We start from the raw sequence: 12816 nt of genomic DNA, 5'->3' as shown, positions 1-12816 counted from the left end.
GCCTTCCTGGAGCAATTGTTTAAGATAAAATGTTGATGCAGCTTTTCAGGTCTATTGGTTGCTTTTATTACCACCGACTGTGAGCAAGTCCTGTGTCTTCTGTGATACACTAGACCTAAAGTAATGTAGAGGAACATCTAAGTGACTAATATACCCATAAATGATCCCTTTGAATTTTAGTATATCCCACTGAATCCTTCATAAACTCCCTGTGCTGTAAATATAGTGTTAATTTTGAACTTAAATTTGATTTACTAAACTGTGTTAATATGCTGTAGACTGTTGTGTGGGCAAGATACAGCAATGATTATTAGTATAAAACCGGAGATCTGAACATCCTAATAGGCCTTTTGACATTCAAGAAAGCAGCAGTTACAGGTTTTGATACATAAGATACGGCTGATAATGCTGCCCCTATAAAAGAGATTATTATCCTCTCTCTCCTCCCTTTTCTTAAGGCAGATGACTTTAACTGCACAGCAGTGAGACTTGAATTCTGTTTCCCCACCAACAGTGCGAAATAGGTGCATCAATGTGATGTTCCTCCAGTGTGTGCTGTGCTAATGTTTGACGTTTGTGTGTTGAGTCACCGAGGGCTCACCTTTCTCTCCGGATGACACCGTGACAGCTGCAATCAACAGATGTGTGAGAGCTGACGGTACTTTGATTTTTAAAAAAAGAGGGTTGCTGGCAAGGCATTTCCATAAGGAGTTCCTTCTCAGCTCTGCAAGTCCTTTCACTTCTTAGCTCAATGGGACCTTGATTTGATAACACTCAGAGCGTATCACAAACGGCACATCTGCTCTCCTACATTCTCCCAGGACGAGCCGTGTGACTGAGCTGGAGAGGCTTCTTGGGGATTCCATTTGCTTTCAGGTTTAGTTTATTTGTGAGCTAATCTATTAAATTATCATTAGCAATTCCACATCTCATGGGCCGTATGACCTTACCAAGGCTATGCAGCACACCCGGCAAAACTGAAGATGTTCCCCTTTGCTGTGTTTCGTTGTGTGTAGCACTGAAAGACAGAGCAGGCCCTGCACCAGACCCGAACAAATCACAGATCTCAAGATTATTTCTGACTGAGCAAAAGTGAGCACACAGATTTTTCTACACCAGTTCAGCCATCCTCAATCTTTCCTGTGACCTGAGTCACAGTCAAGGACTTTTTGCATGACATGTTATGGTGAGACTGTCAGAATAAAAGCAGGCTAAGAAATCTAATCCTCGGAGGAAAGCAATATGTTCCCACTTGTGATTCAGTCTCGCAGTGAAGAGGTTGTTAAGGGTTTTGTGATCCTGGAGATTGATTCTGGGGGAGCCTGCTTAGTGCACAGAGCCATTGGCAGTCATCAGCTAAAGCTGCCTAATGATGTCAGCTGGAAAGGCCAGAGGAATCCCCTCCTCTAAGGTACCCAGAAGAGTTAAAGTGCTTCCAGGAATGAATCCATTAGATGCTGGTAGTGATTAGTGGAAGGTACCATGATGACTTAAAGCACTTCAAGTGTCATTCAGTTTGAAATCTCTTTCAGGTGAAAAGTGTTGGATACATCAGGACTGAGCTGCAGGGACCTATTTGGTGGATGTGGCAGCAAATCTGGGCATGAATCTCATCACTGTGTGTGAGCAAATGCTACTGAGAAAAATCTGCCCTTTCCTTCTCACTGAAAAATACTCTTGGATATTTATTGTTGCGGTAAGTCTAAGATTAAATTTCTAAATTAGTTCGATTCACACAGTTTCAATGCTGAGGGATTTGGAGTTTTCTAATTATTTGGATCTTATGTTTCAAGTTTCATCCAAAAGTTAGGTCAAGGCATAAGCTACAGGAAAATCAGTGTGTGACTCACTATGTGATAAAGTGTTAATTTGACTCTACAAGGGTTCAAGCTTAAGGCTTGAGTGATTAAAAAAATTGGAGCAACCTGGTCTAGTGGAAGATGTCCCTGCCCATGGCAGGTGACTGGAATGAGAGGATCTTTAAAATCCTTTCCAACCCAAACCATTCTGTGGTTCTATGACGGTGTCATGCTTTGTGTTCTTTGAGACTCTTGTTACATCACCCAGTCACCAAAGTGGCAACTCCCTCACAGGTTGTTAAATGCACTTATTTGTAGACAGTTCTGACTTTCTCAGTGATTTATTCTTCTGTGTAACTATTACGGTGACTGCAATCCCTGCACATTGTTCAGTCATTTTTTCTCCAAGAGGTTGAATAAACTGACACAAATGCTGCTGGGCAGCTGATACCATCCCACTGGTGGCTGTTAAGAAACCTCCCATGGTTTGAGCAAACCATGTTTGTCAAGCAAAGTGATTACAGTCAGATTTTGGAAGTTGTTCTGCTCGTATCACTCTCGTGCATCTGCATCTACCCTAATGCATTGCAAGGGTGTGCCTGAAATTAAATTAAGGCCATCTACTCAGTCTTTCCCAAACTATTCATGGAATAGCAATCAGCTGCTGGAGCCAAGTTCATGGCATCCTGACAGAAGTGCCTGTTAACCCTGAATCTGATGATAATGATGATAATAACAGTATGACTAGAAAAATACAGAGAAAATAATACTTAGTATCAGATGGGCTCACATAGGTTGCAAGCAGTAAACAAAAGGGGAAACTATAAACCAGTAATTATATTTTCACAATGATGTTTTCACGATACGTAAACAAGTCCGTTTTCACACAATGAAACAGGGTATCTATGATTGCAAACAAAAAGCTTATTTAATAAAATTGTTGGGAAATACTGGGTTTGGTAAAAGTATCTGCATCATCCAAGCCTACAATCATGCGACTGAGTAGGCAGAAAAGTCTTGGAGCAAGCAGTAGTGGACACCCCAATACTAAATGAAAACTACTGAGGAAATGTTTCTGTATGTTTCCTTTTACACTTGATTTTCCTACTGGTGCATATACACATAGTTTTTTTTAATTTCACTTATCTTTTCGCTTATTTTTCAACTATATTTTTATAAGCATATTTTAATTTGCAGATGGGCAAAAAGAGCATCCATCCCCAAAATGAACTTTTGTATAAACTGCACTTGCAGTAGATGGAACAAGATGGGCTTTAAGGTCTCTTCCAACCCAGGCCATTGCAGGGGCTGCAGCCCAGGGGTGTTGAAGGATGTTACAAAAAGGCAGCCTTTCACGGACTGTTCAGTTTTAGCTATTAGCCATGAGACTGAGAGCAGGCAGCCCTGAAGAGAAGGACTTGGGGGTGTCCTGGGCTGATCCCACAGCGTGGGCAGCAGGGAGGGGGATCCTGCCCCTCTGCCCCGCTCAGTGAGACCCCCCTGCATCGCTGCCTCCAGCCCTGGGGGCCCAGCTGGGACAGCACTTGGAGTGAGTCCAGAGGAGGCACCGAGATGATCAGAGGAATGGAGCAGCTCTGCTGTGAGGAAAGGCTGAGAGAACTGGGATTGTCCAGCCTGGAGAAGATTGTGAGGAGACCTCACAGCCCCCTCCAGTATCTGAAGGGGCTACAAAGAAACCGGAGAGGGACTCTGCATTAGGAATTGGAGTTAAAGGACAAGGGGGAACAGCAGACCCCTCTGAAAAGGGACAATTTAGGTTGGATATAGGGAAAAATTCTTCCCAGTGAGGGTGTTCAGGCTCTAGCACAGGTCGCCCAGAGAAGCTGTGGATGCCCTATCCCTGGAAGTGTTAAAAGACCAGGTTGGACGGCGCTCTGAGCAACCTGATCTGGTGGAAGGTGTCGAATTAGATGATCTTTAAAGTCCCTTTCCAAGCCAGACCCCTCTATATCACACCGCGGACACACTGTCAGCCCGGTGACAGGTGACGCCCTGCCCTGCACAAACATGGCGGGCGCCGCGCTCCTCATTCCAAGATGGCGGCCTCGCCGGCATCCGCCTGACCTCTTGCCCACACCCAACATGGCGGCCGCGCTGCGGGCGGGCGCACCGAGCCGGGGTGTTCCTGCCCTCACCAAAGATGGCGGCGCTCAGCGGCACCCCGGCGGGCGGAGCCGGAGCCGGGGCCGGGGGCGGGCCGGGGGGCGCGGCCGCCACCGCCCCGGAAGCGCCGCGCGGCCCCCGCCAGCTGGTTGTCATTTGGTGCGGCCGCTCGGTCCGGGCGGCACGGGCTGGGCAGCGGCCGCGCGGGGACCAGCGAGGCACCGGCTGCGGCGGCCGCCGGGGGGGTGGGGGGCGGGGGAGGCAGCAGCAAACACACGGAAGAAAAAGACGCGAAACAAGGCGGCGGCGGCAGCGGAGACTCCGCGCCGGGGACACGTCGCCGGCTACCGAAGGCTGTCGGTCTCCTCGCCCTTGCAGATCTTCGCAGCAGCGTCCCCGCGGAGAACCCTACCCCCCCCCGCGGTGCGGCCGGTCCATGAGGGGCACGGCCCGCCCGCAGCCGAGCCGAGCAGCCGCAGGGCAGCGAGCGCCCCGAGCAGCCGCCGCCGGAGCCCCCAGCGCTGCGCCCCGACACAGAGCCCGCCCCGACCCCGCCGGGCGACCCGGGAGAGCCGCTTAAACACCTTCCATGGGGGAGAGAGGAGCCCGGCCGGCCGCGCCTTCCCCTCCCTGCCGGAGGCTGCTGCGCTGCTGAGGTAAAACCCCTCCTGCCTCCCCCGGCTCGAGCGAGGGCGGGGGGACACGCGGGGCACCCACGGCCCGGCCCCGCTGGACGCCGAGAGCCTGAGGAGGGAGCGCGTCTCCAGGGGCTCGCTGGGCTGCGGGAGAGCCGCGATTCCCGGGGAAGGAGGCGAGCCCCGCACCACAAAACACCCTCCCGGCAGCAGAGAGCGAGAAAAACCTCCTTCCCCTTCCTCCTGCGCTGTCCCCTCCTTTCCCTTCCCCGAACGGTGAATGCTGATTTCTGAGATGAAAACCTCCCTCCTCGGACAGCCAGGACTCTTATGAAGGACACGCAAATATTGGATCATAAATAAGAAGCGAGTCTGGCGAGCTCTGAAACCCAGCCCAGAAGGAGCAGCATCAAGAATCCACCCTTCTCCTGCACAACTCACTCCCCACCCAGCACACATAGAATACTGATTTCCTGAGATAAGATCTTACCCCTTTAAACAACCACACACACACGGTGTATATTATTGCTAAATATAATAGGTTATACCCAGCAGCACAGGGAAAAAGCCTCTTCTGCAACTCACTCACCCTTTTCACCCTTCTGAATGCTGAGATCCTGAGGTAAATTTTTCCCTTGTCCACAGCAAAGACTCTTTTTAAACAGGACACAAATATATATTAGATTATAGAGATGTATTAAATTATTCCAGATTTAAATCTATTTTTCGCTGCCAAGGGGTTGAGGGACCAGACGTCATTGTATTTTTTTTTTTTCTTCCCTCTTAACTCATTTATGGGCGAGTCAAGGCTGCTGAGGAGGAAAAAAACAGCATAGTTAGAATCTCTTTATCCTTATTCGCCAGAAGCTTTTTCTCTCATTGCTGTGCATTTCCTTTCGAAAAAGGAAACCTCTTATTTTGTGAACCAAAGATTTATTTTTCCCTTCCTCCTGGCCAAAGGAAGGAAACGGACACAAATTGACACATTGAAATAGTTGAAGAGATCTATCTTTTGCAAAAAAGCAAACATCTTTATCCAAATCTGAAACAAATAGCGTGGAGGGAGAAACTGGAATATCTAGTGAAAAACAGGATACTTGCTAATCTTGCCTCAGAAGAGGACAAGCTAAACACTAAACATCAACTTGTTCTTACAGGGAGGATTCAAACCCTAAATATAATAAATGGGGGATTACGGGTTTGGAGTGTTAGTGCAAAACAACACTGGAAATAAGTCAGCTTTTCCAGTCAGATTTCATCCACATCTGCAGCCTCCACACCATCATCAAAATGCAACCCCCAGCCCTGCTGCTTTTATAAATAATAACACAGCTGCCAATGGCAGTAGTGCTGGGTCAGCTTGGCTCTTTCCTGCTCCAGCTGCCCATAATATTCAGGATGAGATTCTGGGGTCAGAAAAATCTAAAACTCAGCAACAGGAAAAGCAAGAGTCCCTAGAAAAACAGCAGCTTTCCCCTGGTCAAAGTCAGGAAGCAGGCATGCTCTCTGAACCCGAGAAAGCTAAAACTGAAGAAAACCAGGGTGATAATTCTTCAGAGAATGGCAATGGAAAGGAGAAAATCAGAATAGAATCGCCGGTGTTAACAGGATTTGATTATCAAGAGGCTTCGGGGCTCGGTACTTCGACACAGCCCTTGACATCCACTGCATCTTCTCTGACTGGTTTTAGTAACTGGTCTGCAGCTATTGCTCCTTCTTCTTCTACAATAATCAATGAAGATGCAAGTTTTTTCCATCAGGGAGGGGTCCCTACTGCCTCAGCTAATAATGGTGCTCTGCTGTTTCAGAATTTTCCACATCACGTCAGCCCTGGCTTTGGTGGTAGCTTTTCCCCCCAGATCGGACCCCTCTCTCAGCACCACCCTCATCACCCCCATTTTCAGCATCATCACAATCAGCATCAGCAACAGAGGAGGTCTCCTGCAAGTCCTCACCCACCTCCATTCACACACAGAAATGCTGCTTTTAATCAGTTGCCTCACTTGGCTAATAATCTTAACAAGCCACCTTCTCCATGGAGCAGCTACCAAAGTCCTTCTCCCACACCATCCTCGTGGAGCCCCGGTGGCGGCGGATACGGTGGGTGGGGAGGGTCCCAAGGCCGAGACCACCGCCGGGGACTGAATGGAGGGATAACCCCCTTGAACTCCATCTCGCCCTTAAAGAAGAATTTTGCAAGTAATCACATCCAGCTGCAGAAGTACGCCCGGCCCAGCTCGGCCTTCGCTCCGAAATCGTGGATGGAAGACAGTTTGAATAGAGCTGACAACATTTTTCCCTTTCAGGTGAGCACACTCTCTTCTGTCCATAAGAAAAATAACCCCAAAGTGCATTAAAATGCCATGGGTAGTGCAGTGTGTTGGAACAGCACAGCCTGATTGTAGGATTCCTGTGCTTGCAACTTTAAAAAAAAAAAAAAAAAATATTGAAATTGAAATGTCATAATGGGGATGATCCTCCAAGCTGTGATTCATGCGGTTTTTTTAATAGTGATGGTGATAAATAATCCACTGCCTACCAGCCACCTGTAATAGCCACTTTCCTTCAGCTTAATACTTACACACAGAGAAATAGCCAATGAAGAAATTTAGTTACCAGCAGCAAGCATATCTACAAAAAGGAATAAGGAAAAAAGTGCTGCCTGTTGGAGTATGAAACATCTGAGGCCTTTTAAAGTACTCAAGAATGTACCACATCTGAGAAAAGTGTATTTTGTTTTCCGGTATCACTTGGACTTGCAGTGCAACATAGTTTGTGTAGCTTTTTTTTTTCTTTTTTTTTTAAACTTTGATTTTTTTATTTTTAATACAGGATGGTAGTTGGTGCAGTTTGCTCTCCTCAGTAATGGCAGCAAATTCTGGTTACAAACCATTAAATAAATCAGCACTAAAATTAGATCTGTACTAGTGTCAGTTGGTGGTCTCCTATATTTTTGCTATTGCCTTCTCCTGGCAGGAGGCAGTGGCAGTTCAGCCTCTCCTTTGGGGCTGACTTGTTATGAATTTGAAAAGAATTGTATAATGTTGAACCTAATTTACAGTAGAAATTAAAACAGAAGTACTCTTCTTTTCATCTGACCACTAGTTAAACCAAGCTTTTATGTGTGTGTGTGCCTTTTGTAAACTCCTTTAGGGTGAATTAAACAACCCAAGAGCTCTATTACATTTCCAGGGTTGTTTTTCAAGCTCTTCAAATGAGGGCAAAAGCAAAAATCTCAATGTGATTGCAGTATTTCTGGCCATGCTGCAAGGCACCCAGGGTGACCTACTTAAAATAATTTCGAGGATAAAAACTGTGCAATATGTTTCATGGTGTAAAGAAACAGAAATACACTTAATAATGACTTTGTGGGTTTGTGGATAGTTGGGTTCTTTGCAAACTGCTGTTTTTTGGTGCTGTGCAGGGCCTGCTGACAGCACAGCAGCTCTGGCAATAACTTTCCTTTAGGGCCCTTTTTTTCTACTGCAGAGCTATTGGCTGCTTCACCATCAGGTAGAGCCCTTCTAAATTTAGAATGCATATAGTAATAACTGATTTTAATGTCAGGATTTGTAATGAATAGAAGCAACCTGTATCCAGCATATGGAATTTATGCACTGAAACCATTAGAAAAAGGGCACAGCTGGAACTGGTCTTTTTTCAGCCTCACTGCAGCGAGACTTGGCTCAGGGTTTGATTCACTCTGTACCCTGACACGTAGCTGATGTTCAGAGTGACAGAATGAGATCAAGTGTGTCCTTGCTGCTGTGTATAAGCCCCAAATATATACACAGGGATAGAAACGTGCTTGGATTGGCATCAAGGAAATTAAAGAAAACTGGCAAAGTCAACCTTAACTTGTGGATGGTGTTCCAGACATAAAATAGCAGACACACGTAGTTTGATCATGGTAAAGAAATAGTTTTTGTGTAGAATGTTGGTGTCTGTTTACATAAACACTCGGATGAAGCTGTACATGTCAAGACCAAGTCTGACACTCCTTCGTGCCAAGAAAAGGAAAGTGTGGAGTGAAGTGCTTTCCAGTCTGGTACTGTCACTTCTGTGAGGAAAAGGGCAGGGCAGCAGAACAGGACTTCAGCACTGCAGCCCTAGAAAGATGCTGATTAATTTTGAAGCCATCTTGGACAACTGCTTTTTACAACTTTCTTTCTTTCTTTTTTTTTTTTGGTATAAAATCTGTAGCTCCTTTGGTCACTTAGCTGAGTGTTGAAAGCACACTGAATTCTTGAATCGCTGGAACCAAATGATGTAAAATTTGACTTCTGATGTCTTTTTTTATTTTTTTCTTGATTATGCTGATTCTATGCCTGACTCAAAGCAGAATAAGGAGTTTAGCATATATTTGTATTCATGCATCTCTCTATATGAAGTATCCTTCATGTGCTAGATGAAGTAGCAATCATGTAGTGGACAAGGCTATTTTGTTACTGGAATCTTCTTAGATTCCTGTTTAGGAAATAGTTGAAAGCTGTCTTTGCTGCAGCAACATAATGGAGTAATTTGATACAACTATCCCTTTCATTTAATATTTATGTTTTGCTGCTTAAATCATTAACGAGTGTTGCTGCAATCTAGTGAAAATTAGTTTCTTTAGAAGGAAAAATGCAAACCAGCAACTGTAAATATTTGGGGATCGCTTTCTTTTTTACTCTAAAGCTTGCTGACACACAGAATTCTGTCTATTTTGATGGGAATCTTAGGGTAACCAGGAGTAAGTGCTCGCTTCCTCTTTGAAGAGGACGACGTTGCATAATATCCCCATAAGCCACTGATGTGAATTCCTGCTCCCTTCAAACATTCCTGCCCGTGGCCCTTCGATTCTTGGGATGAAGTGGGTGCTCCAAATGGTTCAGATGAAAGGAAAATACTGTGGTGATCTGTTAGATAACCTTGCAATTTGATGATGCCATGCTTGGTGTGGAGGGCTGCATGCAAACCCTGTGCTTTCTGTTCTAAGTGTTTTCCATTTGGAATTCTGTCTCCTAGTGTTTCAGAAGTAGCTTGTCTGTAGGAACGTCTTGGAACTGGAAGCAAGGTCAGAGAAGACGTACTAGATCTGTTAATGAAATTAAGTTTTGATGTTGTGCTTTAGCCACTGGGCAGGCTTCCCCCTTCAAAGGTCTTTTGAAAAGAGAAAAGCCATTGTTCTTTGTGTGTTCGTTTGAAAAGGAAATGGTCTCCAAATGAAAAAATGGTTCCTGAATTAAAATTAAAAAGAAAAAAAATGGAGTCTTTTGACTCTGACAGCCTTCCTTGAGATTTAATACATGAAAATGCTTTAACTGTGACTATTGAACCTTTCAAAGTTACTGATTTTTAAAATAATTTCTTCTCCTTCTCTCCCAGCAGCACTGACAGACTGGGTGCTCAGTAATTGTGTTTTAGGGCAGCACTGCCTTGAAGATTGTTTTGGCTTTCCTTTAGCTGTGTACTTGCACTTCCTCATGAGTGGAACATCCTGCCTGTTATGCAATGCATAAATCTTGCTTTGATAGGCATTTCCAGGTTTCCAGATCTCATCTTCAATGCGTGACGATGTTTTTTTAAATTGGTCTCTGAAGACACAAGCAAGTGAAGCAATAGCGTTCTGTAAAAATGCTTAAAAATAATTTGTGTTTCTTCCCGGAATCAGCCTTGAAAATAACTGCCCATTTCAAAGAATTTTGTACATGAGAGCAGTTCATTATATCCACTTGTTCAAAATGTTTTTTCCTTTCTTCTACAGTGGCTGGTTTCCAGGTATATAACCCCTTCCAAATCCATCCAGGGGCTGTGCCAGAGAGACTTGCTCTTCCCCCAGGCAGATATGGAATGTTTGAGAAAACACATACGTGATTACAAAACGTGTTTGAATTCTGAGCTGTACGTCAGCATTTGTTTGCCCATAGAAATGGGTTGATTTAATAAGTGCATTAAACAAATTCACGGGAACTGGAATTAAAAAACTTCTTGAATGCATTTGCTAAACTTTCCTCTTGAAAGGATTTTGCAAGTAAATTTCTTTGCTATGCCCCTTTATTTTAATGGTTGGTTTTGAGGAACCTTTTCATAACTCACGGGGGCTGGTTGCATAAAAAGGGGTTATTTGTTTTGCAGAATTCCAGTTTTATTCTAGCAACAGCAACTATTCCAAGAAATTTCAAACTATCATTTGAAAATAGAATAAATACTTAAAGCTGGATTTTTAAACCTGCTCACCCATTTTTCTATAACTACATCAGTTGTGTAGTAATTAGTGTTTTGTGTGCTGTTCCCCACAGCTACTGATCTGTGGGATTAGCAGCACTCTAATGTGGTATGACATGCACAAGTTAAGTGCTGTGGAAGTTAACACTGTTCTTGTTTTATAAACTTACTACTGACGTTAATACTTGGGCTTTGGCCCTCCTGTGTGTTTTTGACCTCAGGGTTTCTGTTTAAAGAGAGCTTTTGTTAGAAGCTATTTGAATTATGTTTGTCTTTTCCTAAGATTAAAAGGAGTACTCTTATTAAGCGTTTTGCTTTGAAAGTTGCAGACTTAGCAGCCCAACATAAAGAGTGAGAACGCAAGATACTATGGGAAGTGTTTTTTAGAAGATACATAGAAAACTTAATTTATGGCTAAAATAGAATCAGACACGTTACTGGAAATGTATATACAGGTCTGTCATTTCTAACACTTAAAAAGTTCAAGTTTGACTAAACCAAAATTGTGCCCTCCCAAAAAAACCTCCTGTCTTATGTGCCACTTAACTTTTCCAGCTCCTTCTTATTGTTCCCTGGTGAAGCTATAAAAGATGATCCGGGCAGAATTACAGCAACATCCTTTCAGGAAAAACCTGTTTATTCAAAGCCTTTAATTCACTGGATGCTGAACTGGGAGCTGGAATACAGCATTTGCAGGGTGGTGGGAAGGAGGAGAAGCTTACCCAGAAGCATAATCAAGTCCAAATTTGCTTTGCAGTTAAAAGAAAAACGTGGAACTTGTATTTATGATGATAAATATGATGATGTTGCCTCTCCCTGTACACCTCACTGTGCCTGAGACACACAGCTTTTGAGTTCTGGGAAACAGGAACAAGGTTTCAGAAAGTTTCAGGCTTCTTGTGCTATAATGAGGGTACAAACAGAGTTGTGAGTTTTTTGATTTGTACAAATAATCTGGTTTGGCAAAGATTTAAATGTGTGAAACAAGCTCCACTTGTGCCTACTCTATAAATACTCCTTGATCACCTTCAGTAATCACTTGGTGCTGTGGCATCTTTGGCATTATTATTGGTGCCTTGGACTTCAGATAAACCTTATTTTAAGAGATCGAGCCCAGACTTAGCTACCAGCAAGAGCTCATACCTTACCAGGCTTGACTTTTTATACATTCTGGGATTTAACCCTGGGAGGCCTTTCCTGGGAAGTGCTGGACAGAAACTCTCAGGTTCTGGAATCTTAATTGTTCAGGTGATGGTAACGCTGTGGGTGCAGATTAAATATAATAAATCTGCACTTTCATAGTTAAGTTGGATGTACATCTTTTTGATGTGCAAGAGAATTTAGGCATGAGCCTTTAAAGTGCAAAGTATGGTCTTCCTCTGCATGAAAAATTCATTTAATTTCTTTTGCATGGGAGGATGTCCCAGTATATCTTACATGTGCTTTGCACCAAGTGACTTTCTTTTTGGAATGAAATGGTTTTGGACTTGGAAAAATAAAATTGGGATAGGGATTAGAATTTAGTGATTTCCTCTGTACTGGTGGCTCCAATTTTTACAAGACCTCTAAACATAAAATAGTCGAGATGCCGGAGGGGAGATCACTGGAGTCACGGAGGTGGTTTGCCCAGGCTGCAGGAATCCAAGGACAAAATCACAACATGAAAGTCCTGAATTCTTCTGTCTTCGCAGTGAGGTTGCATTATTAGGAACAGTTTTACATACTTAGAAATTATTTTCAGACAGTAGGAGAATCAGAATAATTTTATTTTTCTGTAGACAGAGATGTCCAGTGTATAGTCCAAAACTGTTTTGTTTGTTGTTGTAGAACATTCAGAGTCTCAATAGCTCATTCTTAACCAGATCTGCTGGCTGTCGCTTCTTGTATATTGTGAAAACAGCACTGTTTATTCAAAATCATGTACAATGAATGTCTTTTGAAACGCTGGCTGAAATTTTAAACACGGTCGTGTATTAAGACTGCAGGTTTCTTTCTTTTTGGTTGCTTGGAGGTGGTGGTGTTTGTTTGATTGGTTTGTTGTATGTTTGTTT

General features: G+C 43.9%; 1 protein-coding gene across 2 annotated transcripts in view; it reads left to right on the top strand.

Moving 5' to 3' along the window:
• Positions 1-4150: 4150 nt before the first annotated feature.
• CPEB4 (cytoplasmic polyadenylation element binding protein 4) overlaps positions 4151-12816 on the top strand; it is a 42046-nt gene continuing 33380 nt past the window's right edge. The window contains exon 1 of one of the 2 annotated variants that reach the window (XM_027901217.1): positions 4151-6864. In XM_027901217.1, coding sequence (XP_027757018.1) covers positions 5743-6864 — 1122 coding nt within the window. In that variant the 5' untranslated portion in view covers positions 4151-5742. The remainder of the gene's footprint in view (positions 6865-12816) is intronic. The other variant, XM_027901226.1, reaches the window with a different exon arrangement.

The sequence above is a fragment of the Empidonax traillii genome, unplaced genomic scaffold (assembly GCF_003031625.1).
Source record: "Empidonax traillii isolate 1590-97213 ecotype Southwest subspecies unplaced genomic scaffold, ASM303162v1 scaffold22:size5013007, whole genome shotgun sequence".
Lineage (NCBI taxonomy): Eukaryota > Metazoa > Chordata > Aves > Passeriformes > Tyrannidae > Empidonax > Empidonax traillii.
The sequence above is the reverse complement of the archived record's forward strand: the minus strand, read 5'-3'. Positions and strand labels throughout refer to the sequence as shown.